Raw genomic sequence first — 17,721 nt, forward strand, 5'->3', positions numbered from 1 at the left:
AGGCCAATTGATGCTATAACCTCTTCTAAAGCCTTGTACAATAGCCTAGTTTAGTTCCTAGTTAAATTAGGGACTTGAAAACACCACAAACACCCATCCAAGGGAGATTACGGTCGTAATTGGTCCCAGGGCCGTAAAATCCTAAAAGAAGTTATATGATGCCCTAAACTCTTCCATAGACCAAGCCATTAAGTAGAAATGCTTCTTAGGGTCTTGTAGAGCATCAAACACAAAATGGTCACACAAGTATGAGCTTACGGCCGTAAACTCATGAGTTTACGACCGTAAACTCATTTAGTAGAATCATTAGGGTCGTGAACCTCATGGTGGAGTTTTCCTTGAGCCCTACACACAATAGCTTCCCCTACAAACACTTAGATGCAATCCTAGAGGCTAATAACACTTGATAAAGGTGTTTAGCATGTCCTAGGGGTGTCTTGACTTGTTTATTAGTTGTTTATAGACTAATTTGTTACATATATGTGATATTATATGTTAACTAGGATCATAGAGTGTGTTCAAGATTTCACTTGACACCTAGCAGTCCTACTTCTTCAGTTCATCCGTATCACCCACAACACATGAGTTCATACCCCTTAATCAATGTTTTAACTATTTTTAAATGTTTTATGGGGGGAGGGGGATACAAGTAGAATCATGCTAGTTATTATATCAATCACATGTGATTAATAAGCAGCATTCAAATGATTGGCTATTCATTAGCCGTTTTACCAAACAGTTTCCTTCAAATGATATTCATAAATATTTTATATGTTTAAAACTCCTTATTAAACTGTACATTTTACTCTGTATGTTTCATTTCAAACTCATTTACAATTGTGTTTCAAACAAATGTTTCTTTATACTTAATCTGTTTTATCAAACCCATGCTTCCAACCCGTTTTATAGATTGACATCAAGTCGATCTTTTCTTAGATAATAATTATGTTCAAAGGTTTTACAAAACTTATTTTATGCTTTTATATTATCAATTGCATGCCTATATATGTATAGTTATATAAGAAATGTTTAAAAGACTTAGGAAGGCTATCCACCCTATTTCCTTTTCGCGCTTGAGATGTGGTCTGGTGGGACATCGGGTATCCGTCCGAAGGTTGTTTAAATATTAGTTATATATATCATATGTACATATATAGTCATAAAGGTCCTTCCAATTCATCCAATGCCCTTGGGTAGCAAGGGTATACATCCATGTTCATACGTACCAGTTAAATTACTAGTAAGCTACCATATGGGTAGTTTAGGAAGATACTAGAACTATTACTAGAACGCGATATCATACAATGAGTCAGTTCATTCATGAGCCTATACATGCTAGATAGAGAGAGAACACACATTACAACTAGCACACGTAGAACATTACAGTACATCACTATATTATTACATAGATATGTTTACATGATTACATTTACATAGATACATCTAGAAAGAGAACATATACAACTATACTAGAAGAAGAACATATACAACTATACTAGGAAGAGAACATATACAACTATACTAGAAAGATAACATTTACAACTATACTAGAAAGAGAACATGTAACACCGTAAATTTCAAAACAAATTTTCGCATTTTATAAAAACATAATTCATTCATTACTCATAAAAACATCATTGTTTAAAAATCAATTCATAACATATATCAATCCCAAGATCTCATAACATAAAAATCCCGTGTGTGTACTGATCAGGTCGGTGCCTTCCCGCGATCCTCACTAGTACCTGAAACACATAACACATAACACTGTAAGCACGAAGCTTATTGAGTTCCCCAAAATACCATATATAACACGTATTAGCCACTCGAGGCTATAACTCTGTGGGTCCGTGCACCCAAACTCTGTGAATCCTTAGGTTCTATCTCTGTGAACCCTCAGGTTCTAACTTTGTAAACATGCACAACATAAATCACATAGAATAATGCAGTGCAACACATAACACATATATAGCATACAACACTGTATCACATAACTCTGATTACCTACTCAAGGTAAAGTATAGTGAGAAGACTCACCTCAGACTCTCGTAAATCCCTGACTCGGTAGAAGTATTGCCTAGCCTCCGCCTATTCACACAAAGTAAATATCCTCATAAATATAACACTCGAGGCTAGACTCGACCCTTTATTGTCACCCTCAGAAGGGTAAAAGACTATTTTACCCCCCTCTCGACTCAAGGACTCCATTGTTGACCAAACCCTAAAAGTCAACAAAAGTCAACGGTCAAACTTTGACCCAACTCGTCGAGTGCACTCCGGTGACTCGGCGAGTACACACATGACTCTTAACTCTTTGTCACGCTTGGCACGTCGAGTCCCTCCCTAAACTCGACGAGTCACATCAGGCATGAATCGCGGGGCCACCTCGACTTAACTCGCCGATTTTCAAGAACAACTCGGCGAGTACAGCCTTGAACTTCAGTCCTCTAATCCCCTTTTGACTCACTGAGTCATCCCCCAACTCGGCAGTCCACTCACTGAATGATTAATGAGCAACCTTCATACTACTCGCCGAGTCTGTTCTTGGGACTCGGCGAGTTCATGCCATGCACACTCTCAAAACAACTTCTGAGGTCAAATCCGTCCCATACAATCATTGATCTGGCCTCCCCAAGCATGATAATCACGTAAAGCTAACATCTTGGTGCTCATGCAAAGGCTCAAAGGCCTTATTTGAAGATATGACCACTAAAATGACATCCAAAGCTCATAACCCCCATTAGCACTCATAAAGCTCAAGGGAAAAGGGTCTCTAGACCTTTTTGGGTCCAGATCTACAGCACCAACACGAGAAGGGACCAATTACTCAATAACCTTCCCCTAAAAGGGGCTAAAAAGCCCTAACTCTAGGAATTACACCATAAACTGAAGAAGGGTCGAATGAATACCTCAAAATGAAGTCTCTGAGCCCTGGAATCACTGGATTAGCACCCTATTTAGCCTTCTCTTGCCTTGGTTCTCTTCTATTTGCAAAAACACCAACAAGTGATCAAGAAATGGCTCTTTTCCTCTCACAATCGCTCTAGCTCACTTATGGTTTCTCTCTGGGGTCTGGTAGCTGCAAATGATGGCCATAAGGCCCCTTAAATAGGCCCCAAGCCTGAGGAATTAGGGTTTCATTAAACAGCGTGGACTCGATGAGTCCTCGGGGCGACTCGCCGAGTCCAGACATCCATCCAGATAATGATTCGCGTCTCTACTCGGCGAGTCTACGCGCCAACTCGCCGAGTTCTTCCACAAAATTTGAAATACAATGAATAATATAATACCTGAGACTCCGGATATTACAGAACATATACAACGATACTAGAATGATTAACAATACATTACATATACATGAATATGTTAACATAATTAAGATCCACTGTATCGGAGCATGCCTTCAATGTCATGACCCGAGTTGTAGCCAGAGTCTCTTGGAGGGAGAGCGTGAGTTTGCGTATAGATCTATACTGGATTGACTATCCTACACCTTGCTGCTAGCTACAGCCGTACCTACAGGTCTGCGGGTGCCAAACGTCATACCTTTTTACGACCTACATTGTCGTGTTACCTAGTCGATAGTATGGTACGATTTATCACATAATACCTTAATATAAATCCGGTTTAAGGTAGTTAGTACAGCAGTAGTTCCTATAACACAACACTACAGTACTACGTTAATTTACCCTTTACATATATTTAGTGATCATTTCACTTAAACATTAAATGTACAAACTATATTTTGTTAATGACAGTTACACTTGGGAAAATTACACACTTTTACAAGAAACGAACATTTAGAACAGTTAAGTCTTGGTAGAAGACTACATTTAGAACAGTTAGGTCTTGGTAGAAGACACCCTTATATAATAGTAGGGATCATAGGGATTTCTAGGGTTTTTCAAACGTTTACAGTTGTTTTACAAACATTTTCATACTTACAGTTCATATACATTTTCAATACTTACAGTTCATATACAAACAATTTCTTACATATAAATTAAGACACTAAAATACTTATGATCTCACCAGCTTTAAAGCTGATACTCGCTTTCAAAATACTTGTATCCTCAGGTCATCAATAGACAGGTACCGATGCAAGGTTTAGAGAAGATGGAGCTCGTTCAAGACTCATCTTTCATTTTGATTATACTTTAGTGTTTATCATAATTTGTCAGAACACTTGTATTAAAATTATATTATTAATGCAATGGATGATGTTGTTGCTTGTTTACTACTTTTCATTGTTGTGATACTGTACATGACGTCCTCCGCCCCAGAACGTTTCCGCCGTTCTTGGTTTTGGGGTGTGACACCTTGCCCATTGCATCAAACCGAAGTCCGGAACTACATCAGACCAAAGTCCGGAACTAACTGAACATAGCATAACATAATCATAACATATAATATGAACACATATACTGCATACTGCATCGGACCATAGTTCGGAACACATAACACATACCATGCCTGTATCACAAAGACACCAAACATACTGAACTATTGCATCGGACTGTAGTTCGGAACTACTGCTAACTAAACGGGCCGACATTGTGGCCGTAGACCCGTTCCTACTGGAAGGAAACTCACCTCGTAAGGCTGGCTGCTGAAATGTTGCTTGGGAACTGTCTGACTACTGCTCCGGTAACTCCCCGACTACAATTCCCAAAAGACACTTAATCAAACACTGATAACTAATCTTAAGGTAAAATAACTATTTTACCCACTGGTCAAAGTCAACAATCCGTTGACCTGACTCGCCGAGTTGGGCTGCCAACTCGTCGAGTCCCTATCTTTCCTTCTACTCCCCATCCCGACTCTACTCGTCGAGTTTAACCAAAACTCGACGAGTTCTCCTTCTTTACTGATATCCTGCCAACCTTCATCCGACTCGCCGAGTTGTATGATCAACTCGTTGAGTTCACCTTCAACGTAAGAACACGTCCAGTCTGTGACTCGCCGATTTGTATGAACAACTCCTCGAGTCTGTTCTTACGGGCAAGGAGATTGCCATGGACTCGCCGAGTCAGGGCATAGACTCGCCGAGTCCCTTTACACTAAGATCCATGTCTTAAATCACTGAGTCTTTACTCCACTCACAAAATAGACTTGCTACTACTGAATAGGAAATCTAAGACTCGTGACCTGACTCGCCGAGTCAGAAGAACGAATCGCCGAGTCCTTTGCATGCAGTTTCTATTCAGTCGATTCTAATCATTTTTAGTGTATCCGATTCATAGATCTGGGTTTCTGGGACTATCTGAACACGTAAAGTTGCTAACCTTACATGTATCTATGATGCAATGAAGCAATAACACTCAAACTTGGCTATTATGGGGGTTACTTGACTAGAACAAATCCATGGCTGCCAAAAGGTGGCCTTCTTGAGCTCCTGGAACTCAAGAGAGGCTAGATCCGAGATATGGATTGATTACAAAACTTCATTACTAGGGATTTGGGGTTTTTGAGCTCAAAATCAACAATTTGGGGACAAACTAGATCTAGCAATACAATAACCAAGATGAAAGCTTTATTACCAGAAAGGATGGCCAAAGAGGAGTATAATCTGGATCTACTTCTTCTTCCTTGAGTTCTTTTACCTTATCCTACTTCTTCTTGCTCAACTATGCACCAAGATTCCTTCACAAGGGCAAAGATCACTCACACACACTTCAAGGAGGCTAGGGTTTCGGGAATAAGTCTCTGAGAGGTGAAGGAGGCTGGTTTGGGGCCATAATGGTGTTTAAATAGGGTACACACCTTGAGAATTAGGGCTTCATCCAGACTGACGGACTCGCCGAGTCCGGAATATGGACTCGTCGGGTCACCACGCCAACTTCACGTGCTGACCCGCTGCTACTCGACGAGTTAGGGCCGCTGACTCGTCGAGTAGCTTCTGAAATAAGAAGGAAAAATAATACTTTAAATACGCACCAGGAACGGGGCATTACATAAAAAATAGAAATGGAGTTCAAGAACATACCAGGGCTAGGATGTTGGTGTACGACGACATCTATATACCGATTTCGGTGATGGAATACGAAGCCGACGAAGGAGAGGGAGGAAGAAGAAGATACGACAATGACAAGATGAGGGATACAAAGGTATGTCGATGGTTATAAAGAAGAGATATTAGGTCAACATATATTTATTTTGTTTCCTTAATTGCAAGTGCAAAAAACCAGAAATACCCTTCTTAATTTAATTATTTGTTAATTTGTGATTGGTGCATTTAGGAACACAATAGTTGCTAGACATTTGGATATATATATATATATATATATATATATATATATATATATATATATATATATATATAGAGAGAGAGAGAGAGAGAGAGAGAGAGCGCTAGGTTCAAGTATTCTAAGTAATTATTGTGTGAATATAAGAATCAATATGAGCTAATAATTTCAAAACCTAAATAAGGTAAATTTTTAATGTTGTCTATTAATTAATTGTAGTATTTAAATAAATATTTAATTAATCTCTTTAATTTAGGCAAAATAGTTTATGAATTAATTAAATAACGTAAATTTTTAATTTGATCTATTAATTAATTTTAGTAATCAAATCTATTTGTTCATAATTGTATATTTAAGGATGTTATTTAGACTATTATTCTGTAAGAATATGTATGAATCTTTATTTTCATTACAATGTTTAAATATATAAAGATCATGTTATATTTCAACTGAAAGTTCAAGAATGTTGTTTTTCTACAAAAAGTTATTTCAATCAAAATATGTACTCTAACAGAATATATTTTGGCATTTGCATAAAATATCGTTTTAACAAAATTGCATTCTAAAAGAATAAAATCGAGTAAAAATTAAAAATTATGTTAGAATTAAAAATGAATTAATTAAAAAAAATCAGAATTCAAAATTAAAAGAATCAATATCCCTTAAAATCCGAATTTTTCATTAATTAAATTGTGTTTTCTAATTTAAACATGTGTCTCCTAATTTAAAGATGGGTAAATCATTACTTAAAATAAGTAAAACCATTGGTCTACATTCATCCCTACATCTATACAATAATTAATTAGAATACAATAACCTAAGCCTATATACGAATTCATTCTGAAAGAATGTTATTGCTGACATTAATGACAAATTTAATTAATTTCTATGAAGAGAAAATTATAATTATGGATATTATTTAATATACATACAGTTATGGAAACCATTTAATATCTATCATTATTTAATTAAATAATAATATAATTTTACTAAATTCCTATTGATGCATTCTAACACACGATAAATATAAAAAACACTTTAACCTAGCCCCTATATATATATATATATATATATATATATATATATATATATATATATATATATATATATATATATATATATATATATATATATATATATATATATATATATATATATATATATTAGGCAATTCTTGAATTTTAAAAGGTATAAGTTTTAAATCTTTGTGTAAAAATTAACTATGTTTATATAAACCATCAATCTTTACCAAAAGTAAATGAAGTGTGTTAAGTAAAGTTATCATGGAATTTAATCGGGAAAAATAACCACATGCCATTATTTAGGAGTTTTTATGGAATTCAAAATTCGAAATGAATCTCCTTGTATTTCTTTTATACACTCGAATTTCCCATATATTACTCCATTATTAATCTCATTCACTTGTCTAAGAATGTATAACATCTACTGATTTTTGCCTAAATCATTGGTATCGAAGGTATTTGTAACGTCCCAATCAAAATTAGGACTAAAAAATTGCAATTTTTAGATTAATAAAACCATTATCCAAAACATTATCATAAAAATCATAGTGAATCAGATTGTATCAATAAATATCCAAATACATTAGAGTCATTTAATATGCGGATGAATGTGGTGTGTGCAATGCAGTCACCTCGAGCTCTTCCCTTTCAAACCAGATGTAACAACTCAAAAACCAGATAAAATTTTTCATTTTAAAAATAGGAATTACAATCATAATTTGTTCTCAAAAATCCATTACATCATATCATGTCAAAATATCATAGTATCAATATCAATGGATGCGGAAAATATTGGAGACCTATTTGTAATAAAAAATAGATAAATCATTACTTTTATCGGGTAATTAATGTTTTTTCGTAAATATACTTTAGTTTGAGACCTATTTGTAAATTAATGTAAAATAATGAATATTTTTCCGGCTCGTTTAATGATTAATCGTCTAAATCAATAATGAAATCAGAAAAAACAGATCAAATCGTCAGTTTTACCGATAATTCATATTTTTCATAAACAAATCTTAATTTGAAACTTATTTATAAATTAAAATAAAATAATAAAATTTTAATAAAAAAAATACCTATAGCATACTTTAAAATTAGAATACATTGTTAATAATTATAACTTTATGGTCTTTATTTTTCTCATTAGTTTTTTTTTCGTCAGATTATTTTTCCTTTTTGGCTTTTTTTCTCATTAGTTTTTTTTTCGTCGACAAAATTGCAAAAATAGTCCCTGTGGTTGGTAAATTTATGTACTTTTGGTCCAAAACGAAATGTTGGTGCACCACTGGTCCAATTTTAGATACATTGTGTGGTTTTGGTCCCTATGGTTGTATTTTCTTGTGTTTTTGGTCCACATCCCACTTAAAATGACTAATATGCCCCTTAAATAATTATATTTTAATTTCTTTTATTTATTTTCTTATTCTTATAATAAAATAAAAAACAAAAATAAAATAAACCCACCACTCTCTCTCTCTCTCTCTCTCTCTCTCTCTATGATCCTCCAGATCAAAAAGAAACCCAACTCGTTCTTGAAGGTGTTCTCTACCGGATCAATATTGCAGGCTTCATCGTCCCATGCTTCTCCTTCGCACCTCCAATAACCACCCTTCACATCTGTTTCTTCGACGACCATCGTGCCACCGTTACATCTGAACACCTGTAACAAAACCCCCAAATCTCCACAGTTTTTTATTCTAAAGAAGAAAGAGACGAACATGAAGGGTCGGGGTTTGGAAATTATCTCAGAATCTGAAGGCGAAGAAGGCGATCAGAGAGGTTGGGTTTTTTCTTGCCCTATATCGCCTTGGTTCACCCCACGTCTCCAGTTTTTCACAATTGATCGACACCTACCTCCCATTTCTTTTTCTTTGTTCTAAATAGAGACGCCAGATCCATTTATGGTGGTGATTGGTGGCTAATTTGGGAGGTGATTGGTGGTTATTGTCGTGTGATCAAGAAAGGGGTGGAGGAGTGTTTATGGTGGTGATTGGTGGCTAATTTGGGAGGCCGATGGATGCGCCGCCACTCTCGACCTCATATGTTCCCTTCAATCCACCTTCTGCCACATTGACTATTCGACAATCAACATCAAGCCACATTCAACACTCACCTTCTTCTTTAAATCCATCGATTTTCTGATTTTGTGGGTCTTTGTGGATAGTGAGAAGTTAGCAGAGCTCGACCAAGCTTTTGGTTTGATTTTTCCGGCAAGATCTGGGAGGGAAAGGCATATAGTAGGGTTTTCTAGAAAAAATCTGATGACCGGTGGTTTGGTGGTTGGTGGTGAAAGCTTATCAGGTTAAGGAAGAAGAGGTGGGGGTGGGGGAGATGGAGGTGGTTGGTGGCGAATGGTGTTAGGGAATGGAGATAGTGGCGGGAGGAGTGATAAAGAAAGATTTTGGGTGTGTTCTTAAGCGGATGGTGGAGAACAACGACGGTGGCAGACGGATGGTGGTGGTAAATGGCAATGATGGCAGACAGATGGTGGTGATGAACGTCGTTGGTAGCAGATGGATCTTGGTGGTGAACGATGGTGGGATATGTTGGGAGTTCTTGAGAGGGTGGCATCTGGTGGGTATACTTGAGAGAGAGAGAGAGACAGAGAGAGACTTTTTGTATCTTTAATTATTTAAAAACATTTAAAAAATAGAAAATACAAATCTAAAGGGTATAATAGTTATTTTAAGTGTATAGGGACCAAAAACACTAAAAAGATCCAACATTGGACCATTGATGCACCACCAAACTTTTTTAGACCAAAACCGCAAAATTTTGTCAACCATAGGGATCATTTTTACAATTTTGTCTTTTTCGTCAGATTATTTTTCTTTTTTGGCTTTTTGCATACTATTTTGTTTTTATCACACAACTGACAACTTGACTCCAACTTTAAATTATTGTTTGTACAGTTGTACTTGATATTTTAGATATGTATATGAGCAAAAATACAATCCACCGTAATTTATTTATGTTTATTGAAATAGATTTGGTTTTATAACGATCCATTACATACAAGGCCATCGTGTGTACCTTCCATGCAGCCTATCGTGCTTTACGTGGCCACGAAAATTTTGTGTGCACATTATCTCGGCCATTTGTGGTCGTGCTCTTTCGTGTTGCCGACGATGAACATAAACGACCAGTTGGCTTGCATTTATTTTTTTTTGATCGTTCAACGGTTAAAATTTTGAATATATATATTTTTTAATCTAAAAATATTACCTATATATTAATACAAGAATTTAACAACCTATACAATCAAACCGTTCTCTTTTACCTATACATTTTTATATTTCACACATTTCCTCTTTAACTTTATTCACTTTAAAAAACTATGGCTACCAAAATGCGGAGTTTGTCGGAAGAGGAAGAGAAAGAAGAGAATTTAGCATTAACATGGGTGACGGTTTTGGAAGACCCAAATAGTTGAACTTCTAGGGATTTTTTGGCAAAAGTTGGAAACGTTTTCTATAATTTAATGGGTTGTCGTAGTTGTAGTCTTGATGCAATATGTTCTAAGTTTCGTTTTATGAGGGTAAAATGTCGTGAGTTCTACGGATTTTATAACTTTATTATAATCAATGCACACAAAGATGATCTAGTTGGTGTGGTCATGTATCAATATAAAGACATAAATCATATACTGTTTAAACACCTAAAAGTTTGACTAAAATTTAAGAAGTCCCCATGGTGGATAATTAAAAAATTGAAGAATAAAAACTAGTTTAAGTTGTTCGTGCTTGTATTTTTATGTATTTTTATTTTATTTTAATTGTTTTTTAAATTATGTAATGTTTTTTAATCGAATAAAAAACCAGTTAAAAAAAAATATGTTTTTATTGATTTGCATTTTTATGTATTTTAAGTCAAATTTAATTAAAAAAATAAGATGGAATGATATGATAATGATTGGTATCTCATGATTTAGTGGTAAATTTATAAATATATGGTGATGATATATCATCCATCATTATAGTGGTTAGTGATAAATATAATGGATGATTTAATACAACTTTATAGTTTTTAATACACAAAGAGAAATTGTTATAAAATAATTTGCTATATATTATCCATTTTAAATCTTTTAAATAAAGTGGTTTACATGAACAAGTCATTGACCTAAATTTTCTCCAAGAAAAAGATAAATAAATAGTTCGCTTTATGTGTTTAGTTGACTTCATTAGATGGGTATGTTAAAAGTCCTTTGTATTATGGAATTTAAAGACGAAGCTTGCTCAATTTGCTATTCATTTACTAGTATAAGTTCATAGATGGCTTTAAGTATTATTTTTATGTTTAAATTAGTTTTTTTTATCAATTAATTATTATTTTAATGTGATCTGAAAAATTATCTATTTTGTTTTTGTTAAAAAAAACAAAGTACTTATTTGAAGAATAGCTAACGATTTCTAAAAGTACATGCTGTAAACATCGTATTTTTTCTGGTAACAATCATTGAACTATTTATTGTTTTATAAATTTGAATAAAACTTGTGGTTAAAAAGGAAAAATGGAAAAAGTTTGGGAGGGATTTTGGATGGTTGTAAGGATCTGACTCGACAGTGATGTGTACAATTTTGAGTATGACAAGGCAACACAAAAAAAGCTAAACGACAGCGCATTCACCCTATAATTATCGCCCACGTGGCACGTATTATCAACTTGCCTTTTCTTTGTCAGGAAAACTTTCCCTTTTTTCACTCAATTTTCTCGTATACTTTTATTTCCGTCAAAGTTTCTCTTTTTCTTTTACTTCATTCTATTTTTTTTTTATATATTTGTTGAATAATCATGTCTTAGATAAAAAAAAAATGGTATATTTTAATATTTTATCTGAAAAAAGACCCCAATTGATTTCTTCAATCTTTACCCTTCATAAATGTTTGTGTAACAATTCCAAAACAAAACAGACAGTTTATTTATCTGGATTTGTTTAAATGATTAGGTATCTAATACAAATAAATAAGTAAAAAATATCAAGACTCAAGCTTATGTTATCAATTAAATTGTTAGGTATACATACTTACTTGTGCTTTAAAACTCTTCTCTTTATAATTTTTTTAAGATATTTCACGTGTTTAATTAATTAATTGTTGAATATTCAATTAATTTACGAAAAGTTTACAAATTCCATAAATCAGAATTCAGAACATACAAACATTAAAACCCCCATTGGACAATACCTTCTCTCTGCTTCACTTCACAGTTCACACACAACACACACTAAATACATCATCAAAGTACACTGCACCTTTAAAGAATCAATCTTCATAAAACCCAGAAGAAAAAGTATCCAATTTTCTTCATAAATCTCAAGCTTCACCCTTTCTCTGCTTCCGGGGCTAACCGGATTCTTGATTTTCCGACGAGACACAGAAGCTTTTTTCACCGGAAAACATGGAAATGGATTTATGGGGTTCAAGGGTTCAGTCTGTAAAACACCACCACCACCACCACCACTTTCACACTCTCCAATCTGGACGCCTCAACAACTCCGGTAGCTCTCTCTCAACCCTTATTTTTGTCCTTTTCTTTTCTTTTAGATTTATATTTATAAATCTTGCTTCATGGATTGGAAATTTATATATATTTAAAACTGGGTTTTTGTAATTTGATGTTTGCTGGGAAAAAATCCAATCAATCCTCTCAGAACATTCCGGAATTTCTTTTTTCTTAAAATAAGTGTATGTGTGTGTGTTACTGTGTGTTTTATATTGTACAATAAGATCTGATCATTCATGTTACTTTCCAAACACAATTGATCTTCAAAGTCATGGATGAAGAACTTCTAAAATCGACTTCAATTGTGTGGTAAAGAAACACCTTGTTTGACTTTTGAAGTCAAACCATAGTTATTTGTGGTTCACAGGTTCTTGATAGACAATAGAGATTGGTCCATGTAACATATTGAACCCATCCAAAATCCCAACTTGTTCAATTTTGACCTAGTCAAACTGTATGTGTGGTTCTTGATTAGATAACAAAATTGGTTCATTTTAATTTTATTCAAAATTGTTTCTTGTTTGAAGCAGATAATCATCTTACAATAGATGGAGATGATGATGTTAGAGCATGGTTTCCCTGCCCATTTTGCTATGTAGAAATCGAAATCCCTGCCCTTTGTTGCCATCTACAAGAAGAACATTGTTTCGACCTAAATAACGCGGTATTCCCACTAAACCTCAATCTTTATGTTTTTTGACACCTTGTGGGTCCGTGTGGGTCCGTTTCAGTAGTGAAATGGACCCACAAGCATCAATTCCCTTAGTAAAGTTTTATCTAAAAGAAAGTTATTTGTTTAGGTTTGTCCACAATCTTTATATGTTTTTGCAATTTGTGGGTCCACTGCAGTTCTAAGTTTAGAATGCAATAGACCCACAAAAATCAATTTCTTTGTGATGTTTTATCTAAAACGAAAGTTATTGTTTAGGTTTGTCCGATATGTGCAGCAAATTTAGGCAAAGATGCAATTGCACATTTCACATCCCAACATGTTCATTCGATAAAGGTAGTCTACATTTCTTTACATTGAAATGATTTTTTTCTTTTGTGTTATTACTCTTACACCCCGTTCCCGAGTTCAACTTAACGAGAGAAAGGAAAGGAAATTGGTGAAAATGAGAAGAAAATAAAAAAAATTGGTGTTGCTGAGTTTTATTAAAGGAGGGAAATGGGAGGATCACTTTCCCTCTTAACTTTCCTTCCGATTTGGGAGGACTTGGAAAGAAAGAACAAAATGATTCATTTTTCCTTCCACTTCTCTCCATCTCGGGAACACAAAAGAAAATTTTGTTTTACTTTTGTTTCTCTTCTTTTCTCTAGTAACTTTCTTTTCTTTTCTTTTGTTAAACTCGGGAACGAGGCTTAAAGTGTTGGTTGTTTGGTTGGTTGTAGAGGAGGAGGAAATCCGGGAAGTCAGGGTTGTGGAGTAATGGTGTGAGCCTCACACGAGAAATGACCGAAAGGGGAAACATGAATGAAGCTACACCCGATCCACTATCGGCATTTCTATATAGTGCTCCATTTTCAGAAATTCAAGAAGATCAACCAACAATACCAAGTACCACTTTTGATATCAAGAGGTATATATATGATCCTTTCTAAGTTATATATATATATATATATATATATATATATATATATATATATATATATATATATATATATATATATATATATATATATATATATATATATATATATATATATATATCCATTTTAATACGTTTAACCATAGGCTTTTTGATGGGGTCCGGTGCCCTAGTGACTTTTAAAATGAGTCTTGGGTGACCAAATGGGGTACGAAAATCTTTTATAGAAATGTAAATAGCCTTATTTTCAAAACATACTTTAAAAAACATGAGGATAAGATATTCCATTCGGTTAAACCTAGTAAGACACGAAGCATCTAGATGGATGACCCCTAGTAAATTTTCAATCGGCTCAAAATGTACGATATCTTTAACTTGGGGCTGGTTTTGTACTCGATCCATGCCCTAGTAAAAACTGCAACATGACACTATTATTTTATGAAATTACATTTTTGGTCCTATAGCTGATTTTTCCGATATTAGTCTAAAAAAGTCTGTGTTTGCAATTTTGGTCCAAATTGATGTTTTTGTTACATTTTTTTGTCCTGTTCGAATTAAAAAATGACTATTTTAGAGACCAATATTACAAAAAACCATTATTTAGAGATAAAAAATAGTAATTTTTAGTTGAAACAAAAAAAGTTATCTAACCTCAAATATCAAAATTGCTAAAATACGTTGGGAACAAAACAAAGGGCACGTACACCATATTAATAGCCTCTTTGTTAAATGGTTTGTTGTACATCAATGGCTGACTATTTGTTACTCATACGCAGCACAAACGAAGAGCTAGAAGTCAAGGATCATGAAGAGAAGATGCATAGAGCAGCATTCGTTCAACAACTCATATTTTCCACCATCTTTTAAAGTAAATGTCCCAAGAAACAAAACGATATTAGCAAGAGGAAGTTAAATATTGTATCAGTTTAAGCTGTGCCTTGATGGTTTAAAATTATTAGTGTACCCATCATGTATTTGTAAGTTATGCAATTTCCAATGTGAATTCAATCAAAATCTTCGTATCAGTCTCTAACATATGCATTAAAGTTTAAACAATATCATATGACTATATTTCAAGTGACTGAAACAAAGATCAAAATAGCTAAAGAAAACACTTAAGACATATGAAGTGATTGATTACAAGAAAGCCGAATCATATTTGCGATTAATTAAGCTAAGAAGCTAGCATAAATTCAAGAAAAGAGATGTATCATGAAAATGCAAAATTAAGTGCATAAAATCTCCAGAAAAGAACACATAAGATCACTCAAGAATGTTTCCGATAACACCAGCTCCAACAGTCTTTCCACCTTCTCTGATTGCAAACCGCATTCCTTGTTCACAAGCAACAGGCATAATAAGCTCCACCACCATCTTCACACGATCACCAGGCATAACCATCTTTGATTCTTCATCTTTATCGTTCATAATCGAAGTCACTTTACCTGTAACATCAGTCGTCCTCATGTAGAATTGAGGCCTGTAACCTGCAAAAAATGGTGAATGCCTTCCACCTTCTTCTTTCTTCAACACATAAACCAAAGCCTCGAACTTTGTGTGAGGTGTGATTGAACCCGGTTTAGCCAAAACCATCCCTCTTTGGATATCGATCTTTTGAACACCTCTCAACAGAAGTCCGACATTGTCACCTGCTAAAGCTTCGTCTAGAATCTTCTGAAACATTTCGACTCCTGTAACAATGGTGGTTCTGGTATCTTTCAACCCCACAATCTCAACACTCTCTCCGACTCTAACAGTGCCTCTCTCGACACGACCCGTGGCCACTGTTCCACGACCTGTGATTGAAAACACATCTTCGATTGCGCACAGAAATGGGAGGTCGGTTTGCCTTTGTGGGATTGGGATGTAATCGTCGACTGCTGCCATTAGTTCATAGATTTTATCGACCCATTTGTTTTGGCCTTTTGCAATCTTGGGGTTTTCTGTTAGAGCTTCTAGAGCTAACAAAGCAGATCCGGAGATAATTGGGATATCATCACCAGGGAATTCATAGGAAGACAAGAGTTCTCTTACCTCCAATTCGACCAATTCAAGCAATTCCTCATCGTCGACTTGATCTTGTTTGTTTAAGAAAACAACCATGTTAGGGACACCAACTTGTTTCGCTAACAAGACGTGTTCTTTAGTCTGAGGCATGGGGCCGTCGGCGCCGGAGACGACGAGGATAGCTCCGTCCATCTGAGCAGCACCAGTAATCATGTTCTTAACATAATCAGCGTGACCAGGGCAGTCGACGTGCGCGTAGTGGCGATTCTCAGTCTCGTATTCCACGGTGGCGGTATTGATGGTGATACCACGAGCACGTTCTTCAGGAGCGGCGTCAATTTCGTCGTATTTTTTGCCAATTCCTCCACCTGTAGAGGCTAGGGCCATGGTGAGGGCGGCAGTGAGTGTAGTCTTGCCATGGTCGACATGGCCGATAGTTCCGATGTTGACATGGGGTTTAGTTCGCTCGAATTTCCCCCGAGCAGCGCGTACGGTGAGAGAGCGGCGGCGGTGAGAAGCGTTGGCGGAGGATGAAGAAGGGTTGTGGAGGAAAAGGTTTGTGGAAGATTTAGAGACAAACGAAGAAGAAAGCAGTATTCTGGTGGTGGGTTTCTGAAGGGTAAAAAGAGGGGACGAAGAAGAAGAAGATGAGGAAGGCGTGGCGTATGTAAATGAAGCTGCAGCGGTGGCTGCGGCGGAGATGGACGCCATTTACAGAGGGCAAGAAGATAGGATTTGGGGAAGAAGATGGATAGGGTGAATGTGTGTGGCTAGACGAATGGGGGAATTGAGATTTGGGGGTTTTTATCGGTTCAAATGGTGGGTTTTCGAGGATCCGTATGGGGCTATCGTATGATCATGTGACGTGTAATATCATAGTTCATACCATTTGCCAAATAGGATCCATATATCTTTCTCTATTCCTCCACAAACATATAACACAATAATCAGATTTATGAAATCCAAATTTTTATTAAAACATAGATTTTCATGCTTTAAAGTTTAAACACAATGTCTAACCATAAAAAAAATAAATAAATAAATAGCCTGTAATCAACTTTATTAAAACATAATATAATATAGTAATAATTATAATACTTCCTAATAAATGAAAATAATTTTGCTATTTGTCAATTTCTCATGAATTTTGACACTTATTATTTTTGGTATTTTTGAAAATATTATTCACTTGTCAATTTCTGATTTGTTTTAAATTTTAAAAATAAAATCATATATTTATATATGCAAAATATTAAATATAATATATATAAAGTTAAATTGCGATGAATATATTTCTTCATTTCTTATTTTAAAATTTTACATTAAAAAATATTTACTTCTTACACTTTA

General features: G+C 34.9%; 2 protein-coding genes across 3 annotated transcripts; one reads left to right on the forward strand and one right to left on the reverse strand.

Annotated features, from left to right (window-relative positions):
* Positions 1 to 12,421: 12,421 nt before the first annotated feature.
* On the forward strand, positions 12,422 to 15,389 carry LOC111907035 (protein DEHYDRATION-INDUCED 19 homolog 5). Of its 2 annotated transcripts, none has more exons than XM_023902826.1 (5): positions 12,422 to 12,770; positions 13,303 to 13,439; positions 13,704 to 13,781; positions 14,168 to 14,355; positions 15,141 to 15,389. In XM_023902826.1, exons 1-5 carry the CDS (start codon positions 12,671 to 12,673, stop codon positions 15,229 to 15,231), a joined length of 594 nt encoding a protein of 197 aa, XP_023758594.1. In that variant the 5' UTR covers positions 12,422 to 12,670; the 3' UTR covers positions 15,232 to 15,389. The 2 variants fall into 2 exon arrangements, with proteins under 2 accessions (XP_023758594.1, XP_023758595.1); XM_023902827.3 differs by having other exon boundaries at positions 12,424 to 12,770; positions 13,306 to 13,439.
* A 53-nt stretch (positions 15,390 to 15,442) lies between these two features.
* LOC111907034 (elongation factor Tu, chloroplastic) lies at positions 15,443 to 17,170 on the reverse strand. The gene has a single exon (XM_023902825.3). It carries the CDS (start codon positions 17,080 to 17,082, stop codon positions 15,628 to 15,630), a length of 1,455 nt encoding a protein of 484 aa, XP_023758593.1. The 5' UTR covers positions 17,083 to 17,170; the 3' UTR covers positions 15,443 to 15,627.
* Positions 17,171 to 17,721: the final 551 nt, after the last annotated feature.

This window comes from Lactuca sativa, chromosome 4, assembly GCF_002870075.4.
Source record: "Lactuca sativa cultivar Salinas chromosome 4, Lsat_Salinas_v11, whole genome shotgun sequence".
NCBI lineage: Eukaryota > Viridiplantae > Streptophyta > Magnoliopsida > Asterales > Asteraceae > Lactuca > Lactuca sativa.

Bases quoted from the DNA above. Each gene is read 5' to 3' on its own strand.
- LOC111907035 (XM_023902826.1), top strand. From the start codon at position 12,671: ATGGAAATGGATTTATGGGGTTCAAGGGTTCAGTCTGTAAAACACCAC. The intron at 13,440-13,703 runs GTATTCCCACTA...GTTATTGTTTAG, and splicing joins GTTTCGACCTAAATAACGCG to GTTTGTCCGATATGTGCAGC. The intron at 13,782-14,167 runs GTAGTCTACATT...GGTTGGTTGTAG, and splicing joins AACATGTTCATTCGATAAAG to AGGAGGAGGAAATCCGGGAA.
- LOC111907034 (XM_023902825.3), bottom strand. From the start codon at position 17,082: ATGGCGTCCATCTCCGCCGCAGCCACCGCTGCAGCTTCATTTACATAC.